At 45.0% G+C, this 11,945-nt stretch overlaps 1 protein-coding gene across 3 annotated transcripts in view; it reads right to left on the bottom strand.

The window, feature by feature from the left end:
• The window catches only part of TSEN2 (tRNA splicing endonuclease subunit 2), a 47,635-nt gene extending 37,271 nt beyond the window's left edge, over positions 1-10,364 (bottom strand). Inside the window, exons 1-4 of one of the 3 annotated variants that reach the window (XM_077751593.1) lie at positions 10,277-10,364; positions 5,612-5,684; positions 4,370-4,571; positions 3,569-3,650 (exon numbers count right to left, since the gene is read on the bottom strand). In XM_077751593.1, the coding sequence (XP_077607719.1) occupies positions 3,569-3,650; positions 4,370-4,558 (271 nt within the window). In that variant the 5' untranslated portion in view covers positions 4,559-4,571; positions 5,612-5,684; positions 10,277-10,364. Of the gene's footprint in view, positions 1-3,568; positions 3,651-4,369; positions 4,572-5,611; positions 5,685-10,247 lie in introns of all 3 variants that reach the window. The other 2 variants (XM_077751592.1, XM_077751594.1) reach the window with 2 other exon arrangements.
• Between the last annotated feature and the right edge of the window lie 1,581 nt (positions 10,365-11,945).

Here is an 11,945-nt window from a genome sequence, read left to right as displayed (position 1 = left end):
GTTGGTGTAAGTATTACCAATGACTGGATTTTAAAACAAATTGTAGTATTATCCTTATTTATGCTCGAAAGTTTCCATGTTTAGCCTGCAGAGTCTCTTGAAACAAGCCTAGCAGTTTTCGATAAGCTTCCTTGCTTCCTGGTATAAGATGTTTCATGTAAAAACTCCTGGCTCTCAATCATACCAACATAATTAATCATTTACTTTTTTTTACACAATATACACATAACAGTCTCAGAATAATAGTACCAATGCTACAAAGTAACCTTTGAGGGGCTCCTGGGTGGCTCAGTCGGTTAAGCATCTGACTTCAGCTCAGGCTGTTAGTTTGAGCCCCATGTCAGGCTCTGTGCTGACAGCATGGAGCCTGGAGCCTGCTTCAGATTCTCTCTGTCCCTGCCACGCCACTGCTCACTCTGTCTCTGTCTCTCTCAAAAATAAATAAACATTTAAAAAATTAAAAAAAAAATCACTGCTGAAAGCAATGTGAAGATGATTTTGCCACACTTTCTTTCTTTAGAGTAGAGGGCAGGTTGATTGCACTGATGGCCCCAATTCTTGAGCTCTTCCATCTGCCAAACCCCTGGACTCTGGGCCAGCTGGAATCACAGCAAACATGCTGTGAGCAGGAAGGGCCTGAAAAGCACTGGCACACTGGGGCCAGGACCCTCCACCGTGACCACGAGCACGAGCCTGGGGCTAGCCAGCCGGAGGATGACACACATGACGCCCCCTGCCCCTCGTCCCAGCTGAGAATATCCTAGACCAGCTGACAGCCAACTGACAGACAACCAGACATTAGTGAGTCCGGCTACATCCATTCCTGGACCAGATCCATTAGAATAGCCAGCTGATCTCCATAACTAACCAGATGGACCAGCACATCCAGTCAAGATCAGCTACCCAGCAAACCTGCAGACTTGTGAGCAGTGCGGTTGCTGCTGAAAACCCCTGGTTTGTTCAACAACACTGTGCCAAAGATAACTGACAAAAAGTCTGTCCTATTAGGGGCGCCTGGGCTTAGTCGGTTAAGCGTCCGACTTTCGCTTAGGTCATGATCTCGCGGTTCGTGGGTTCGAGCCCCGCATCGGGCTCTGTGCTGACTGCCAGCTCAGAGCCTGGAGCCTGTTTCAGTCTGTGACTCCCTCTCTCTCTGACCCTCCCCTGTTCACGCTGTCTCTCTCTCTCTCCTAGAAATAAATAAAACATTAAAAAAAAAAATTAAAAAAAAAAAGTCTGTCCCATTAGGACTAAACATCAAGTCACCATGTTTTACAGTCACTCAAAATACTTTTCCTCTGTGCCTAGAACACCAGCTTGATATGTAAAGGTACCATTTTTGGAAACCACTTTTTAAAATTTAACTGTGTTTTGTTATCATGTAGTATCTTTGCAAGGTTCCAAAGTCAAATGTATGAAGTCTCACTTCTTGCTCCATCCTGTTCTGACCCTTTGCCATAGACATTAAAAAGAATCTATGGTTTATCCTTTCTTAAAATTTAAAAATATATTTATAACCTCCACCTTCAGGTAAACCACAGCGTACTCTGCAGACCCCCCCACTCTTAGGAACACACCCCTGTATCCCTCACTCCTAGCTCAGCTCCACAGCGCTTCATTATATGACTGCAGTGCAGTTTAATGACTGGTCCCCTTCTCATGCTCATTTGGATCATTTTCAATCTTTTAATACAAGAAACGGTGTTGAAATGAATAGCCTTGTGCTGTTTTTTTTCATATTTTTGCCAGTGTATCTTTCAGATAAACTCCTAGAAATGGAATTGCTGGGTTAAAAGTAAATGCATTTATTGGGACAACTGGATATGCACGGGCAAAACACCATCGAAGCTGGACGCCTACCTTACATCACACACAAAAGTTACTCAAAATGGATCTGAATTTAAGAGTTGAAATTGTAAAACTCTTAGAAGACAACACAGGGGAAAGTCCGCATAAGCTTGGATTTGGCAATGGTTTCCTAAATATGATACCAAAAGCAGAGGCAATGAAAGAAAAAAAAACCCAGACAAACTGACTTCATGAATATGGAAAACTTTTAACACTTTACGTGGAGATGGCTATCATAAACAAAATAAAACACCAAAAAACCAAAAGCCAGAAAATTGGAAACGTTGTGCATTGCTGGTGGGAATGTTACATGGGGCAGGTGTTTTGGAAAACAGTTTGGCATTTCCTAAAAAAATGAAACTATAATTATCATATGATCCAGCGAGTCCACTCCTAGGTAGGTGCCTCGGAGAAATGAAAACACATCTCCACACAAACACTTGTATATGAATGTTCACAGCAGCACTACTCATAACAGCTCTGAAGTGGGAACAACCCAAATGTCTATATTTGGATGAACGGATAAACAAAACATGGTATATCTGTCAATCAAATGGAGTATTACTCAGGATGAAGTTCTGATGCATGCTACAACATGGATGAATCTTTGAAAACATCCTAAGTGAAAGGCACAAATGGCTTCAAAATATGATTCCACTTATATGAAATATCTAGAATGGGCAGCCTCACAGACATAGAAAACATATTAAGGTTACCAGTGGTTAGGGGGACAGGAGGACTGGGGGAGAAAGCTAATGTATACAGGGGCACCTGGGTGGCTGAGTCGGTTGAGCGTCCAACTCTTGATCTTGGCTCAGGTCATGATCTCATAGTTTGTGAGTTCGAGCCCTGCGTCAGGCTTTGCACCGACAGTGTAGCGTCTGCTTGGAATTCTCTCTCCTTCTCTCTCTCTGCCCCTCCACCACTCGTTTTCTCTCTCTTTCTCTCTCAAAATAAAAAGACTTAAAAAAAAAAAAAGCAAATGTATCTATAATTTTGCTAGGCATTGTCGAATTCCCCTCTGTAAGAGCTGGGCCACCTGTATTCCCATCAGCAATGCCTGACAGTACTTCTCAGGGCCTCACCAAGGAGAATGTTGCCGAACTTTTGGATTTTTCCAATCTTATTGCTGAAATGGTACCTTAGCGCAGTTTTAAGTTGTATTTTTTCTTACAGTAAAATGTTTTTAAAAACCCTAATTATGTTTTAATCTGCTGGCATTGGTTATGTAATCACCATGAGACTTCCTTAAACAAATATACTAGGGTAAGTTACAGAAGTCAAGTTAAGCAAGTAAGAACCACGCACACTGGTTAATGTTTTAACCAGTTCATTAATGTTATTGTTGTAAATTCTAATTCTAAAAATAAAAAATAGAAAACTCATTTTGCATACAGGTGAGGAGGCACTTAATTACCAGTACCTTCTGCGTGCACAGTACCCTCCTAGTCAATGTTTAACAACAGAAAAGCCTAAGTAACATTTCTGATAATTCCAGAAATTAGATAAAACACATTTTCACGAACCATAAGAACCCTTCCGCCTTGATTAGAATTATTCTAATTGCTAGTTTTAGCAGTAAAATTGCCACTGTGCGCATTAACTCTTCTTCAGAGAATCTTCCTCTAAAATTTTAAAGAGTTTTCCTACGTAATCTGAAGCGTGAGATCAAAGATAAAAGAAAATAACTTGCCAAAAGAACTGAATGATGTAAGTTTACCTTTCCACTTAGCAACAAGCTTAGGATCTGAAATTGTGAAGTTTGGACGGCTTCTAGACAGGATACCTTTCCCAAAATAACCCTACCGGGAAAAGAGAAAACAAAGTTAGTTCATGTTTAATTACTAATTTTTTAGCAGAGGGAAAACAACTATTTGAGTTAATAAGAGATTCATTCTACTTTTCATAGCTTTACATCTTGCCTCTAATTACTTTTTAAAAAATGCCCCCATTAATGAATTGGCTATGGAGGAAAAAGAAAAGCAAGCAAGCTACACCAATCTCAACCCACACCCAACAGTGATGGAAAACAGCAAAAACTAGAACTTGCCTTCATCTAAGAAGAGGTCCTCAATCAGAAGAGAGAACAGATAAGGAGCCAAGGACGTGCTGAAGCCTCATCTGTCCGTGACACAGAACAATATACCACTTAGGTTTACCTCTGGGGATGGAATGGGAGCGAGCAGGGAATTTTTACTTTTACCTTATTACATTTCTGTAAATTTCTGGACATTTTTATGAACACGCATGGCTTTTATAACTGAGAGACAGGAAAGGTCAATGCACTGACCTTCCTTTATTGTTGAAATAGGAGTTCGTTGAGGGGGGTGTATCCTAATTAACATATGGTTTCGGGGCACCTGATTCAAATTGTGCTGTTCCCATCCTACACTGCACCCAACGGCAAGGAAAGAATGTGGCTCAATTATAGCTTGCTTTTGGGAATGGATTGGAGAAGCAGAAAGGACAGCTGGCCCAGGGCTGTGAGGAAATAGCCATGCCAAAAGCAGCCGGCCCTTACCTTCCCATAGAGCTGTTCAATATCTTCTGCGTTCCTCACAATTACGTTGTTGTTTATCATTTCGGCAGTGAATATTTTGAAGTCTTTCTCAGGCCCACCGTCCTGACCAAAAGGGATTGGCAACGGAGACTCATAACTCTCATACACTCTTCTTTTCCGTTTTGGGGCATGGAAAACTGCTTCCGCCATTTCTCAAGCGTAGCTGTATTTTAAAGAGCATAACAGGGAGAAAGAAACAGAGAGCCAATCAATAACTATATTGATGAAAAATGGGAGTGCATTTATCTCTAGGCTCAGAAAATGTTGTAGTCTGTGGGAAGAATAAAATATTTAAAATATTTATAAAGCGGAGAACTAAAAGAAAGGGTACTGAGAACATTTTGTATAAGCAGTGCAAATCCCAATCATGTAGAATATCTCAATTCCCATAACCATGCCCAAGAAGCCAGTGGCAAGATTTCTAATTATAGTGGACAAGACTGAGGCCTAGTGACATGCCCAAAGTCACAATGCCACACAAAAGTCTCCTGATAGCAAGCACAATGGGATTCCTGCCTTTTAGGCTTACTTCCATTCTCTCACTCAGGCAACAGACATTTACTGAGTACCTACCAGTGGCTCCTAATAACTAGAGGTGCTGGGGTATAAGGATAAAATCAAAGGAGACACTGTCCGCAAAGGTTGAATCTAGTCAGTATTTTGTTTTTCAAAAAAGGACCTTAAAATCCATTCTAAACATTAGGTCAACAGTCTCCCGATTTTTAAGGTAGATTGCGAGTGGCTAAGAGCAAGAACTCTAAAACCAGAGTGCCAGGATCGGAACTGGCATCACTATGTCCTAGCTGTGTGGTTTGGGGCGAAGGTTACTTCATCTTTCCACGCTTCGGTTTCCTCGCTTGCAAGATAAGGATAAAAACAGACTCCATCTTAGAGTTAAGACCCATAAAGGGCCTAGAAGAGTACTTGGTACATAACGGGTGCTATGGGTGTATGTGCTTTAATTATTATTATGGGGTGAGTACTACCAGCTCCGGTTTACAGAGGAGGAAAACAGGTTCAGGTCAGAGAGATTTTGTAAAAGGCCCCTTCGGATGATCCCAGGTCGATGGAATTCCAAAGCCTACGTTCTTCTCTCTGGGTTCTGCTGCGAGCACAGGCTGCATCTGTCTCCCTTTGTCTCAAGGCTCACTATTTCTCAAGGTTAGGAGCTAAAGGGTTCCGGAGAATGATGGAATTGCTTACTGTGCACTGAACACTCTGAGGAAGTAAAGGAAGCCAAGGTGAGTACCTCTCCCTTCCAGGCCGTATACTCAATCTGAGGAGACAAAACACACACACAAAAGCAAATCGAAGGTAACACAACAAGCTGCAATTCAATCATGGCTAAAGGAAGGAAACAGGGTTGAGTGCTCTGGGTGATAAAGCCACAGAGCCAAAGCAGACACATTTGACTTAGGAAAACTCAACGGCGTGTAAGGAGGGAAAATGTAAACAGTGCAAGAGTTTGGACACTCCACTCTCCCAACAGACCCACTGGAACAAGAAGGGAGACTTGAATCGGCTGCTCCCTCCGTCCCAGGCCTGGGCTCGATTTCGGCTGCGAGCATATCTAGTGCTTGAAGATACGGTGGAGCAGATCACACGTTTCATCTACATGGATCCAAAGAACAAAGTAAAACTGCTTATTAACGTGCCTCCCGCACGTAACACCAGCATCCCCTTGGGCAATGGATGTGATCAAACCTGAAACAGCCAATGATGGTCACCAAATCTGAGGAAGGTAAGCGGTTGTATGGGTTTATGACCATTAACAAGAAATTGAACGGCTTGTCCAATGCGTGATACCTTCATCCATCCATCCTCTCAAAGAAACTGAGGAATTAGATGGGGACAAAGGCAAACACAGACCAAGGAAGAGTTACAGAGATTGATAAACCAATTACAAAGATAAATATGAAAAATAAGAATCAGCAAGTTGGAACCTTCATAGAATTGACTGAATATGCTAAGCAGCAAAATGCGAGAATAATTTAATTTTTAAATAAGATCTCTCAATGGAATTACATACTGAGCATAACTCATATACATTTTATTTATATACACACACACATTATTTTAAAGCATTCATAATAAACCCATGTATATTGCATGTTGATGGACAATTAAGAGACTTTCTTCCAAGAACATTTTATCTAAATTTCCACTTGCTGACTTTTCCATCAATCCAAGCCAACTATAGCATTGAGTAGTCAACAGAAGCAGTAGCAACTTACTCTAAAACTTAAACAACAATGCTGTGTCGGCTTTTTTGAGGCAGGAGGTTGGAATCTAGTGAGAAACTTTCTAGAGATTCCCACGAACAATCTGGATTTTTGTGAGATTTTTCACTTTTATAACTTCTGGGTAGTATTTAACTTGTATTGGCTACATTTGGAATTTTTGAAAAAGAGGAAATGTTAAATGGCTAACTGCAAGAACTTCCAATTAAATTCTCTTGAACAAGTGAAAATGAAGTTATATTTTAATTTGCCTGGGTTGGAATCTTCCCTCAGATTGCTACTATACTTTTTTTTTTTTTTAATTTTAATGTTTATTTATCCTTGAGAGAGTGAGAGAGACAGAGAATGAGCAGGGTGAGAGAGGGACACAGAATCTGAAACAGGCTCCAGGCTCTAAGCTGTCAGCAGAGAGCCCGACACGGGGCTCGAACACACGAACCGTGAGATCATGACCTGAGCCGAAGTCGGACGCTCAACCAACTGAGCCACCCAGGCGCCCCTACTCTTAAAAAAACAAAACAAGAATGAGCTAGGATACTTGGTGGCAAAAACCCTGTACTCCAACCCAAGTGTGTGTAACAGAAAGTGTCCTGCCGCAAAACACGCCGTTTTTCACAAAACTTCAGTCTGTGATCTGGGCTCACTTCTGCCCATGTAGGCATGCACATCAAGAACCTGGCTCAGAGTAGGCCTCCTAGATATGCAAACCTGCATTATTATCATGTGAGCCCGCATAACCCACTTCAGCTTTCTGAGGCCTGTTTCTTCATCTTTAAATTGAACAGGACCGGAAAACAGTCTGGAAGTCATTTAAACGGTAAACGCAGAGTGATATGATCGGGGTGCCTGGATGACTTAGTCGGTTGATTCTTGATTTTGGCTCAGGTCATGATCTCACAGTCTGTAAGGTCAAGCCCCGAGTTGGGCTCTGCACTGAAAGCATGCAGCCTATTTTAGGATTCTCTCCTCTCTGCCCATCCCCTGCTTGCGCATGCGCGCACACACACACACTCTTTCTCTCAAAATAAACACAAAAAATTCACAAAGAATAACCATACGATCCAGCAATTCCACTTTGTACAGATACAAAAAAACCGAAAACATGTTCATGCAAAAATCTGTACCCAAATGTTTACAGCAGTGTGATTCATAACAGCCAAAAAAGTGGAAACAACCCAAATGTCCATCTACAGATGAATGGATCAACGAAATACAGTAAATCCATATATAATGGATTACCAGCAATAACGGGATGAGGTGCTAATACATGCTACAGAGTGTATGAAGCTTGAAAGCATTATGCTAAGTGAAAGCAGTCACAAAGGACCACATATTATATAAGGCCACTCATATGAAACATCCATTAATAGCAAATCCAGAGACACGAAGTGGATTAGCAATTTCCTGGTGCTGAGGGAAGGGAGAAATGGGGTTATAGGTACAGGTTTATTTTGAGGGTGATGAAAAGGTTTTAAAACTAAATTGCAGGGACAGTGATGGCTGGCCAATGCTGTGAATGTACTAAACATCACTGAACTGTACATTTTACAAGGGTGAGTTTTATGGTAGGTGAATGGGCTCTCAATAAAATTAAATAGGACAAACCAAATGATCTCTAGTTTCATAGTTTTGTGAAAGAGTTGTCCTGTGCTGAGCTTGAAAGGCAAAGAGGGGAAGAAAGGACCGAATTCACTATTCTTCCTACCTGCAACAGGCATTTAAGCAATGTTTCTTTGGGGCTATTACAGACGCACAGCAGAATGTGAGAGGTGGCAGGTGAATGAAATTAGAGGCAGTGAGATCACCATCGGTAGGTGCAACACACTAGGCAGACTATGCCATATGCTACACGCATGGGTGCTACTTGTCTTACTTCACAGACCAGGAAACTGAGGCTTAAAGAGGACCAGTCAGTTGCCCAAGCCTTGATGCACGGACATAGCATTGCAAGAAGACTGGCCTAAAAGAGGACCCATGTCTGAAGCACACACAGGCACAGAGGGATGACTGGGCCAGTTGTCAAGGGGGTGTGGAATGTGAAGGCTCCTTCAGCCTTGGGAGTCAATGCAGACTTTTTTTTTTTTAACATTTTTATTTTTTGAGAGACAAAGGGTAAGCAGGAGACGGGCAGAGAGAGGAGACGACACAGAATCTGAAACAGGCTCCAGGCTCTGAGCTGTCAGCAGGGAACCCGATACGGGGCTTGGACCCAGCGAATGCAAGATCATGACCTGAGCCAAAGTCGGATGTTCACCCAACTGAGCCACCCAGGCTCTCCTCAATGCACACTCTTAAACAGGGAACGCCGGCTGAAGAGAGACTAACTAATCTAAAAGCTCTCTAGCTTCGCTGCCCTTAGAATCACCCAGGGAAATCTTAAAACTCCTAATGCTCAGAACTTACCTGCAATTATATCAGAAATTCTGGGGTGGGGCCCAGGTGAGTTCAACATGCGGCCCAAGTTGCCAATCACTGGTGATAGGATGGCTTATTCAACCTCACTTAATCCCAACAGTCCCCAACAGAAGTACTATTACTATTCCTGTTGTTCAGAAGAGGAAGGGGCTCAGGGGCTGAGTGCTATGCACCTGTAAGGGGCTGTTGCTTTTCCTTTCCCAAACCTGGGCATACTGGGCTCCAGACACAAGCAGCGTTAAGCGTACTTACTATCAAAAGCACGGCTTCTTCCCTATTCTTCCCTTGAGCAAACACCGTTTAGGTGTTCAGTAAATGTGTATTCCAAATAAAACACAGCGAAACAAAAATGGGGGAGGTAGCCCCGTTTAATTTTCCAACCCGCTTGGAACACCTTGCCAAATAAGGCTGGTTAAAACCTCCCACCCAGGAAAGCTACCTCCCAATTAAAAAATGTTTGAGGCCCCAACGGGGTACCTCTGGGCTCAGGGAGGCAAGGATGAAAGCGAAAGGCAAACAATCCAGTCCCTGGGGGGCTTTCAAGTTAGGACCTGAGACTAAGCCACATAAACAAGCGATAACGCTTTGAAGGCCGTTGTGAGGATTCCGTGGGTAATTGTGTGAAAAAGGCCAAGGCGCCTCGCACTGGGCCCGTCATGGGCAAAAAGCGAGTCAGACGGCGGCTGCAACCGCGGTACATGACTGCACACGAGCCAGAAAGTGTTCCGGGCCCACCAAATTCAGAACTCCCTGTCCTTACTTATCCCTTTGCGGATTTCCTTGACTGTCCCGGGCGCCCCAACAACCGCACTGGCTGCTGAGGCTCCCCTCCGGCACAGAGGGTGCCCGAAGCACCTCACCGTCCCCAGCCCCCAGCACTGAACGTGGGGTCGTGTTCTTCGGAAAGAACGAAGAAGAGAAGTAGGAAGGGACACAGGTGCTCGGAGAAGGGGAGAGGCGCTAACTCCGGCGGAACCGGGAAGCCTGGCTCCCCATTTCGGCCCCTTCGAGCCTGGCTGTGCGACCCGGGGAAAGTCTCTACAAGTCTCTCGGCTCCCGCTCCCGGGGGCTTTCGAAGAAGCCGGACGTCTCCTCTCGCGGCAGACCCCCCCTTCCCCCCAGCGAGCGGCCGCCGCGATGCTCAGCGTCACGAGTCGCAGACCGCTCGTGCCCGGCAGCCTTACCTTCCAGAGCCCCACGCGCCCCTCGTTACCTCGGCAACACCAGCCGGAGGGCGGACACCGCCGCCGTCAAGCAGTACGGTCGCAAAACCGGGCGAATGCGCAGCCGCAGAGTCGCGGGAGCGCCCGCCGCGTCTTTGCCGAAAGCGCCTGCGCACAGCCGGAAGGAGGGTTTTCTGTGCGGAGCGCTCCGCGTTTGGCGGGTGTAAACGAGTCGTCAGCCCTCCCCTCCCCAGGATTGTACGGACCGCTTCCTGCACAGATGCTGTTTTCGTTTAATCCTCATAACAGTCCCGCAAGATTCACTTTACAAATGAGATCTGAAGTTGTTTGTCCGATGTCACACAGCTAGGAGGTAGTGGAGCCGAGGCTGTAACCCAGGCATGGAGACTTACGAGACTGCCAGGGGCGAGGGTGGGGAGGGAGTTGGGACGGGACACTTGAGGCGACCAGACTTACTGTATGCCCTGGCCCTGAACTGACCTCCGCTGTCGCAGTGTGTATGTGTAAGCTGCAGCATGCCCGGAACCTGTGAGGAGTGGCCCTTACAGACACCTGGCTGAAAGGCTCTGTGTGCCCTGGTTGCCCTGTGCAGTGCGAAGGTCAGCAGCCAGCAGTCAGACCTGCCTTTGAATGCTCGCCTCCTGGGGTGTCTTGCGTGACTTCACTTTCCTACGACTCCGTTGCCTCTACTACAAGTGGGCCGTTAGAATGATGCTGGGTGAGCAAAGCACAGGGAGTCCCATATATGCCTTCCCCAAATATGAATCCCAGGCTCACCGGCACACATACCACACTTGCTGGGGAGGTGGGTGACAGGGAAGGGTGGCAAATAATGACAGAGATTCATGGGGCTAGGGTGTGATGGGCTTTGAAATCTGGGCCTTTCCCCCAACTTTGTGTTGTCTCCAGGCCTCTACACACACAACTTGCGTTGGCCTAGAGCATCCTTCTCCCCTCTGTTTGCAGCGGTGATTCCTTAGTAATTAGGCCTCAGCTCAAGTATCTCTTCCTCCAGGAGACTTCCTTTTGACTCCCTGAGCTGACTTGGATGCCTTTCCTCTATGTTCCTGCAATATTCTGACCGACACTCTGTGCTCCCTGTTTCCTGGTCCTTAACCAGAGGTCTTCAGGGGATGGGGTGCCCGCACAGGCCTTAATTGCTCTGCTGAGAGTTCACACTTTAGATAAATCAAAGTCAGAATAGCTTCCTGGTTAGAGGGTCGTAGAAGAGGGAGAACTTCATCAAGGCTCACGGGACAGTGGTATCACAGGATCAATTGGCAGGGAGGAGACAGCTGGTGGGAGGCTCTAATATTGGACTACCAGAACATTCCAGTTTAGGAAATACTGGTTTTAGAATGAGAGAGGGTTTTTTTTTTTTTAAAGTTTATTTATTTATCTTGAGAGACAGCAGGAGTGCGGGAGGGACAGAGAGAGGGAGAGAGAGAATCCCAAGCAGGCTTCACGCTGTCAGCACAGAGCCCAACAAAGGTCTCAAACTCAGGAACCATGAGATCATAACCTGAGCCAAACCAAGAGTCGGACACTTAACTGCCTGAGCCACCCAGTGCTCCTAGAATGAGAACGTTTTAACAAGGAAAAGGGAGCCCAGAGGTTCTTCAGTTCAATTTCCTTATTTAACTGATAAGAAAAGAATGGTTCAGAGGCACTGTTTGTTGCCAGAGGTGGCAGAGCAAG

This window comes from Crocuta crocuta, unplaced genomic scaffold (assembly GCF_008692635.1).
Source record: "Crocuta crocuta isolate KB4526 unplaced genomic scaffold, BGI_CrCroc_1.0 scaffold69-1, whole genome shotgun sequence".
NCBI lineage: Eukaryota > Metazoa > Chordata > Mammalia > Carnivora > Hyaenidae > Crocuta > Crocuta crocuta.
Note: the sequence above shows the minus strand (reverse complement) of the source record. Positions and strands in the feature narration are given on the sequence as shown.